This window comes from Cupressus sempervirens, chromosome 8 (genome assembly GCF_028749045.1).
Source record: "Cupressus sempervirens isolate cs-2001-9-10 chromosome 8, ASM2874904v1, whole genome shotgun sequence".
NCBI lineage: Eukaryota > Viridiplantae > Streptophyta > Pinopsida > Cupressales > Cupressaceae > Cupressus > Cupressus sempervirens.
In genome coordinates, this window is record NC_143125.1 from 657,733,093 (window position 1) to 657,742,290 (window position 9,198).

General features: G+C 38.1%; 1 protein-coding gene across 1 annotated transcript; it reads left to right on the forward strand.

Moving 5' to 3' along the window:
- The first annotated feature begins 6,041 nt into the window (after positions 1 to 6,041).
- LOC149544160 (putative 2' cyclic ADP-D-ribose synthase BdTIR) lies at positions 6,042 to 6,353 on the forward strand. Its single transcript, XM_089795916.1, has one exon. The coding sequence runs from the start codon at positions 6,042 to 6,044 to the stop codon at positions 6,351 to 6,353; it is 312 nt and encodes a 103-aa protein (XP_089652042.1).
- The last annotated feature ends 2,845 nt before the right edge of the window (positions 6,354 to 9,198 follow it).

Sequence of the window (9,198 nt, forward strand, 5' to 3'; positions counted from 1 at the left end):
AAGTGGGGGGGTCACTTTCGTAGTTTACTGGAACAAGTAATAAAGAGTACCTGGCTTAACGTAGCTATATTTTCAGAGGACTATGCAACGTCCAAGTGGTGTTTGCGAGAGCTTTCGTTGATTAGCGGAAGAGAAGGCAATAAGTTTGTTCCCATTTATTACCATGTCTTTTCGTATGAATTAAGATATATTGGAAAGGGAAGCTATGGTAACGCATTTGGGTGGCACCAAGACAAGGGTAGATATAACCCAGAGAAGCTGGAGAAGTGGAAGGAAGCACTTCGCCATGCTTCATTTTGTGCGGGTCATATCGTCAATAGCAAAGAGTAAGTACTGATTACTCCAATCAAGGCAGTTAACCCAAGTTCTTGTTGATACATTCTTTGCATGTTTCCTTCTTCATTTTCAGGCTCACAGACTTTTTAAATCAATATTTTCAAATCTGAAATTTATTATGTTTCCTTTGCTGTTGGATATCTCAGCGACGAGGACATGCTCCTGAAGAAGATGACGGATTTGGTAACGAAGGAAGCTAAAGAGGCTCAAGAATTCAAATTAGGTAACACTCGTCCAATCATTCACCCACGAGGAAAATTGGCATTTCTTTGTGGTAAAATATACGCAAGGCCTACGAGAGATGTCTGTTACGACGTACACATTAATCATCGCGGTCCTGATGTTAAGCGTTCATTGGCCCTAGCTATCCATAACAAGCTTAAGGACATGGGACTGAAGGTGTTTCTAGATTCAGAAGAGGTTAAGTATGATGTATTTATTAACCATCGGGGTCCTGATGTCAGACGTACACTCGCCACAGCTATCTATAAAATGCTCACAGGAATGGGACTGAAGGTTTTTCTGGATTCAGAAGAGCTTAAGTGGGGGGCTCACTTTCCTAGTGTACTGGAACAAGTAATAAAGAGTACCTGGCTTAACATAGCTATATTTTCAGAGGACTATGCAATGTCCAAGTGGTGTTTGCGAGAGCTTTCGTTGATTAGCGGAAGAGAAGGCAGTAAGTTTGTTCCCATTTATTACCATGTCTTTTCATATGAATCAAGATATATTGGAAAGGGAAGCTATGGTAAGGCATTTGGGTGGCACCAAGACAAGGGTAGATATAACCCAGAGAAGCTAGATGAGTGGAAGGAAGCACTTCGCCATGCTTCATTTTGTGCGGGTCATATCGTCAATAGCAAAGATTACGTACCGATTACTCCAATCAATGCAGTTAACCCAAGTTCTTGTTGATACATTCTTTGCATGTCCCCTTCCTCATTTTCAGGCTCACGGACTTTTTAAATCGATATCTTAAAATATGAAGTTTATTATGTTTCCTTTACTATTGGATATCTCAGCGACGAGGACATGCTCTTGAAGAAGATGATGGATTTGGTAACGAAGGAAGGTAAAGAGGCTCAAGAATTCAAATTAGGTAGCACTCGTCCAATCATTCACCCACGGGGTAAATTGGCATTTCTTTGTGGTAAAATATACGCAAGGCCTACGAGAGATGTTCGTTACGAAGTACACATTAATCATCGCGGTCCTGATGTTAAGTGTTCATTGCCCCTAGCTATCCATAACAAGCTTAAGGACATGGGACTGAAGGTGTTTCTAGATTCAGAAGAGGTTAGATTGGGGGATCACATCGCTGATGTAAGAGAAGAAGCGATAAGCAGTGCTAAGATTCATATTGCTATATTTTCCATGAACTATGCAGAATCCCCTTGGTGTTTTTCAGAGCTGACACTTATGCTACAGACAGGCACTAGAATTGTTCCTATTGACCCTGTGGATGTCCGATATGCTAAAGGGGTCTATGCTCATGCATTTGATAAGCATGTAGAGATGGGAAGATATGCCTCGAAAAAGATTTTGGAGTGGAAGAAGGCGCTTTACAATGTGTCATTTAATGTAGGCCACATCGTTAAGAGCAAGGAGTGAGTAGTAATTGCTTGACCTTTTATTTATCAATGCATCCTCTGCAATTTTCTTTTATATTTTATCAGAATAAAGTCAACTGTTACAGCCTGATTCTTATTCAATGTTGTGTTTGCATTTATAGCAAGGAAAACACGGTGCTCGAGCATATCGGTCATCGTGTGGGGACAGAGGTTAGAGAAGTACCACCGGTGGTCGCAGAATGTCCGTTGAGTGATGTAGATGGAGTTGTATAGAACTCTGAATTGAGGACAAAATTCTAAATGTAAATAATTGTACAGTAACTATTCAAGTAATTGATATATTCCACATAGATATTAAAGTAGTGAGTAATGTGACACGATGACTTCCGCGTCACCCTGTAGATTTTCTTTCAAGAGGTGCATAAAAATTGTGGATAAGACATTGTTATTTGACTAGTGGTCCAGTAGATTCTGGATGCCTCTACGCTTCTTCAGGCCGCGGTTTCTGATGGTTTAGTCAATTTTAAAGGCATTTCTATGCCCAAATAAATGTAATAGCACAATAAGATTTTCAAGGCCCCATTGCTAGTGAGATCCTAAATGACCCAGTTAGCATAGAGGGAAATCCCCTATTTGCGAGTGGAAAGCAGTCCAAGAGCATAGGAGTCTTTAGGTAGACATAAAAGTCCTAGGTAGCTCCATGAAACTCATGATGCACAACATTAGAGGTTCAGATGAAATCCCTTAGGAGGCATTCAAGTTTGAGGTATGGAGCTCTGGAAGGAGCAAAACATGATGAATAATAGACATGTGTACCAGCCAACACTTTAGATTAAATCTAAAATTTTCTTGCAAGAGAGGTAGGTTTGGTAATCCAATAGTCCAATTTCTTCTCAATTTGTGCCAAGAAAACACTCCACAACTCCACAGGGGAAACTTAAAAAGAGAAAGGAATGCCGAAAAATTGAAAGATTTTGCCATGCTAAACTCATTTCCACCATAACCCTACAACCATTGAGGGCTTGACAAGAAGGATTGTCTATAGCAAAGGGTCTTGTTCAATTAAATAGTAGACCTAAAGGAAAGGCAAAAAGTATTGAAGTATTGTAAAGCATTGGCAATATTATCTTCATCCTCCAGGAGGGTGAGAAAGGAGTCTTCTGCAAAATGGGCATTCACAAGCTACATAGAGGAATTTGGGAGAGTTATGCCACACACAAGACCCCGAGAGATAGTGTTGGCAAGAAGATAGCCTAACCCTTCGGTCACCAAAACATAAATAGAACGCCCTAAAGGAAAACCTCAATGGATAGATTTGTAGATCCTGAAAGGTTCATATTGCTGGCCATTTATGGTAATACAAGTAGAGGCATCACTAAAAAGCATCTAAACTGATATTACACCTTGTGTGGAACTCTATTCTGAGTGTAGATTGATGTATTACACACCTCTGCCCATAAGTAATGGGGCATGTCCTGGTCATGTAGCATAGCTCTTGCTGCCTCCGATATAGAATGGTTCTTCCTCTCAGCAACTCCATTCTGCTATGGATTGTAAGGAACAATCCATTCTCTCTTGATTCCTTCTCTGGTGCAGAAATCCTGGAAGACATTTCCTTTGTACTCGCCTCCATTGTCTGACCGAAGAACCTTTATCTTCTTTCTTGTCGAGTTCTCCACAAGAGCCTTGAACTCTTCGAATCGACTGAAAACCTCATCCTTAGTCTTCAAGAAGTATATCCAGGTCTTTCTAGAGAAATTATCAATAAAAGTAACATAGTACTCATATCCTCTGAGAGATTTTGTCGACATTGGTCCACAAACATTTGAATGTACTAGATCAAGAACACCCTTAGATCTGGTGTCACTCCTTGGAAAAGATGCTTTCGCAAACTTCCCCAACACACATCCCTTACACACATCGTCATGCTCTGTGCTTACCTTTGGAACACCTGTCATGGTCTCAGGAAGCAATCTAAGTGCTCCATGATGAATATGGCCCATCCTCCTATGCCATAGCTCTCCAAGATCTCTAGGATTACTGTTTCTCATAAGTGCCTTAGGAGTACGAAACTGCAATCTATAAAGGCGACCACTCCTAACTCCAATAGTTATGGGTGATTTCCAATCCTTGTGCTTAATCAACACATGTGTCCCTCTAAAGAGTACATTATACCCCCTATCCTGAAGAACAGATACAGAAATAAAATTCATTCCTAAGCCTGGCACATATAACACATCATGAAGAAGAATTATATTTCCATTCTCCCTTTGAAACTGAACAGTCCCTTTCCCAACAAGGTTGAGTTTGGACAAGTTTCCCATAGAAATCTGGATATTGGTGTCCTCCTCCTTGTAACTGGAGAAGTACTCTCTAACTCCTGTCATATGAAATGATGCTCCACTATCTATATACCAAAAACATTGTGAGGTTGAGCTAACCATACAAGCTATGAGTGCAAACTCATCTTCCATTCTGTTGGAGAGTTCTTCTGTACTTGCTGAAGCTGCCACCTACTTCTTACCCTTTTTCCTCTTTGGGAAATCACTGACATAGTGGCCAAACTCGTGACATCCAAAGCACTTGACCTTAGAAAGATCCTTCTTCTTCTTTTCACTTTGTGAATTTGATCCTTTGCTAGATCCCTTCTTTGCTTTCCATTTACCTGCTAGGGCAACGTTCTCTTGTTCCACCTCATTTTTTTGACTCTTGTTGGCCCCATTGACAAGACTTAGTCTAAACTCCTCCTGAGTGAAATCAGTCCATAATTGATCCCAACTCGGTAAAGTATCTCGTCCACTGACAACTTGAACAAAGACACTCCATTGTTTAGTAAACCCATTTAGGGCTATTCTCACTAGCTCATCATCACTAGGGCTATCTCCAACAGCTGTTAACTCATCCTTGACAAGTCTGAGCCTGGTGAGGTAACTTGTGACGTCTTCTCCCTGATTCATCCAAGTATTCTTTAGCTTCTCTCTGAGAATCAACTTCCTATTGGTGGTAGCATTTTGGTACAGATTTAAAATGGCATCCCACATCTTCTTTGTTGTATCTAGCTCTGAGATATGTGGAACAATATGATCCTTGACACCATCAAGGATAATCCTCCTCACTTTGGCATCGTCCTTCCTATATGTTGCAAGCTGTGTTGCATCCATTGGTACAGGTACACCACTGGTAGCATAATCCTTGATACCATTCTCTTCCAACAATAAAGAAATTTTGGCCTTCCTGACACAAAAATTTGAGGCACCATCTAATCTATCCTGATCTCTCAAACCAACTGAAGCCATCTCAAGGGTTTAAAGCAATAATAAATCTAAAGAGATCAAAATTTCTTTCCTAGGGAAAAACTCTTCTACCCTTAACAATGCTCTGATACCATGTGAAAAATCAAACTAATGCAGTCACTGATTATTAATCTTCTATCATAAATGATTATTAAACCACTGAAAAAAAACTTCCAGCTAATATTGAAAAATAACACAACTGCAACTTCACTTATAAAATACGGAAAGAAATGCGCAACACAATATTTTTGGACAAATTGTTCCTGGAAAAACCCCTAAGGGAAAACCAGTTCTACAGATGAGGAATTATATTAAACTTCAGCAAATCAAGAGATACAAAAATTCCTTGCCTCTCACTGGCAGAACTCTAACAACCTCCTAATTTATCCCACTGATATTCCTCACTGCTATCCCTGCGCTAACATTGCGCCCTTGCTAACACTACAAGATTGTTTGCTAACACTGCAAACTGCTTCTCCAAACTTCTTCCTCCAAATGACCCAATGACCCCTTTTTATACTACTCCTGTTGGTAAACCAACGACCGAGATTAAATCAAACCAACGGCTGAGATTAAGACAACTGGACAGCCAATAATAGAATTGGTTGCAAAGTGTCCAAAAGCGAATCACTAAAATTAGTAAATAATAACCATTTACTAATTTTTGGCAAGTGGACAAATAGTTGTCCAAACCACCCATAAATACAATTGCTATTCATAGATAATGACAAACAGCTATCCAAGCTACCCATAAATACTATTGCTATTTTTGGGTCAGAAATAACAGCTGTCGAACTAACAATAATTAACATTTCTTTGTGGTAAAATATATGCAAGGCCTATGAGAGATGTTCATTACGACGTACACATTAATCATCGCAATCCTGATGTTAAGCGTTCATTGGCCCTAGCTATCCATAACAAGCCTAAGGACATGGGACTGAAGGTGTTTCTAGATTCAGAAGAGGTTAGATTGGGGGATCACATCGCTGGTGTTATAGAACAAGCAATAAGGAGTGCTAAGATTCATATTGCTATATTTTCCATGAACTATACAGAATCGCCTTGGTGTTTGTCGGAGCTGACACTTATGCTACAGACAGGCACTAGAATTGTTCCTATTTTCTACTATGTTGACCCCGTGGATGTCTGATATGCTAAAGGGGTCTATGCTCAAGCATTTGATAAGCATGTAGAGATGGGAAGATATGCCTCGAAAAAGATTTTGGAGTGGAAGAAGGCACTTTACAATGTGTCATTTAATGTTGGCCACATCGTTAAGAGCAAGGAGTGAGTACTAATTGCTTGACCTTTTATTTATCAATGCATCCTCTGCAATTTTCTTTTATATTTTACCAGAATAAATTCAATTGTTATAGCTTAATTCTTATTCAATGTTGTGTTTGCATTTATAGGGACGAAAACATGATGCTCGAGCATATCACTCATTGTGTGGGGATAGAGGTTAGAGAAGTACCACCAGTGGCCGCAGAACATCCGATGAGCGATGTAGATGGAGTTGTATAGGAATCTGAATTCAGGACAAAATTCTAAATGTAAATAATTGTACAATAACTATTCAAGTAATTGATATATTCCACACAAATATTAAAGTAGTGAGTAATGTGACACAATGACTTCTGCGTCACCCTGTAGATGTTCTTTCAAGAGGTGCATAAAAATTGTGGATACGACATTGTTATTTGACTAGTGGTCCAGTAGATTCTGGATGCTTCTACGCTTCTTCAGGCCGTGGTTTCTAACAGTTTAGTAAATTTTCAAGGCATTTCTGTGCCCAAAGAAATGTAATAGCACAATAAGATTTTCAAGGCCCCATTGCTAGTGAGATCCCAAATGACCCACTTAGCATAGAGGGAAATCCCCTATTTGGGAGTAGAAAGCTATCCAAGAGCATAGGAGTCTTTGGGTAGACATAAAAGTCCTAGGCAACTCCATGAAACTCATGATGCACAACATCAGAGGTCCAGATGAAATCCCTTAGCAAGCATTCAAGTTTGAGGTATGAAGCTCTGGAAGGAGCCAAACATGATGAATAATAGACATGTGTAGCAGCCAACACTTTAGAATAAATCTAAAATTTTCTTGCAAGAGAGAGAGGTTTGGTAATCCAATAGTCCAATTTCTTCTCGATTTGTGCCAAGAAAACATTCCATAACTCCATAGGGGAAGCTTAAAAAGAGAAAGGAATGCCCAAAAATTGAAAGATTTTTCCATGCTAAACTCATTTGCACCCATAACCCTACAATAATTGAGGCCTTGACAAGAAGGATTGTCTATAGCAAAGGGTCTTGTTCAATTAAATAGTAGACCTAAAGGAAAGGGAAAAAGTATTGCAGTATTGTAAAGCGTTGGCGATATTATCTTCATCCTCCAGGAGTGTGAGAAAGGAGTCATCTGCAAAATGGACATTCACAAGCTACATAGAGGAAATTGGGAGAGTTATGCCACACACAAGACCCTGAGAGATAGTGTTGGCAAGAAGATAGCCTAACCCTTCGGTCGCCAAAACATAAATAGAATGCCCTAAAGGAAAACCTTGATGGATAGATTTGTAGATCCTGAAAGCTTCATATTGCTGGCCATTTATGGTAATACAAGTAGAGGCATCACCAAAAAGCTTCTAAACTGATTACAGAAAGGGCTTGAAGCATGGCCAAAATGAAGGGCTATTCAATTCAATCATAGGCTTTGGAAAAATCAATCTTAAGAAACAAGGCCTATAGTTTGGACAAATGAGCCTACTCCATACCTTCCCAAACAACAATAATATTATCTAGAATATATCATAATTTAATGGAACTAATTTTTTCAAGATGAACAATCTATGGGAGCAGATGCTAGATTTAAAGGGAGAGAGCCTTGGCAATGACCTTGTCGAAGACATTCAACAAAGTGATGGGCCTACAATTGCATATGTCTTCATGATCACTAGCTTTAGATATGAATTTGATATTACCCTTATTAATAATGTTGTCTAGGGAATAAGAATTGTATGCTTCTTCATATATACCTGATGCATATTAGAAAAAATGTTATCCCATAGAGCTTTGTAAAATTCACATGGGAAACGATCACATAGAGCTTTTTAGGGTTTTTTTTCCTACTATATCCTCTCACACAACTGCCTCAAGGTCTCCATCATCACTCTCCATAAACTACACATCTTAACTAGAGCAAAAATCCTAGTCATAGAAATCCCTCGTCCTCAAAACCAAATCGTACAGATAGAGCTAATAGAGAAAAGTATGATCTTGTAACATGATCACCTATAAAGTGGTGAAAATACACATTCCAAAATGATAAAGAAAGAAGGTAAGAATTAATGAACGTTGGAGACGACTTCAATGGTAGTCATTACTCCCACATTATTTCCAACCATTGGATGAAAATTTTAGCCCCTCACTCTTCAAGTAAGGAAATGCCTACGATGTTAATTATAAATATTTTGAATTAGTTGATGATATATAATCTAATGAATACATTTGTGCAGTTTTAATTAAGAAATAAAAGCTCAAATTTATTTTAAATAAATTGAAAGCATGCATTGACCTTGTTATAAATGATCAAATTTTATATTCTCATTCAATTAGTATGTGATAAATTTAATTTTTAATTTTCAAACTAATAGAATTATCTGAAATATACATAAAATATAAGTAAATTCTAAGTCTTCCTTTATGAATTTTATTTTAACTATTTTGTACATTGTTTCTATTTTGTGTTTATGTTTGTTAAATGGGTGTAAATTATTATTCATTCATGGGAGCTTAAAGACAATTCAATTTTAGGGACCAATAGTTAAATAGATATATGACTTGCTTATTTAGCCATTCCAAATTCACAAGTCAAATTTTCTCACAAGAGCACACAAATGTGAATTTTTTAGTAATATTTTTTAATCTATTATTTCATTTAAAAAAATCATTTTCATTCTAATATTTTGTTAAAAAATTATTCTATAAATTTATTAACTTTTA

What these genes read in the sequence shown, in the direction of transcription:
- LOC149544160 (XM_089795916.1), top strand. Translation starts at nt 6,042, where the DNA reads ATGAGAGATGTTCATTACGACGTACACATTAATCATCGCAATCCTGAT.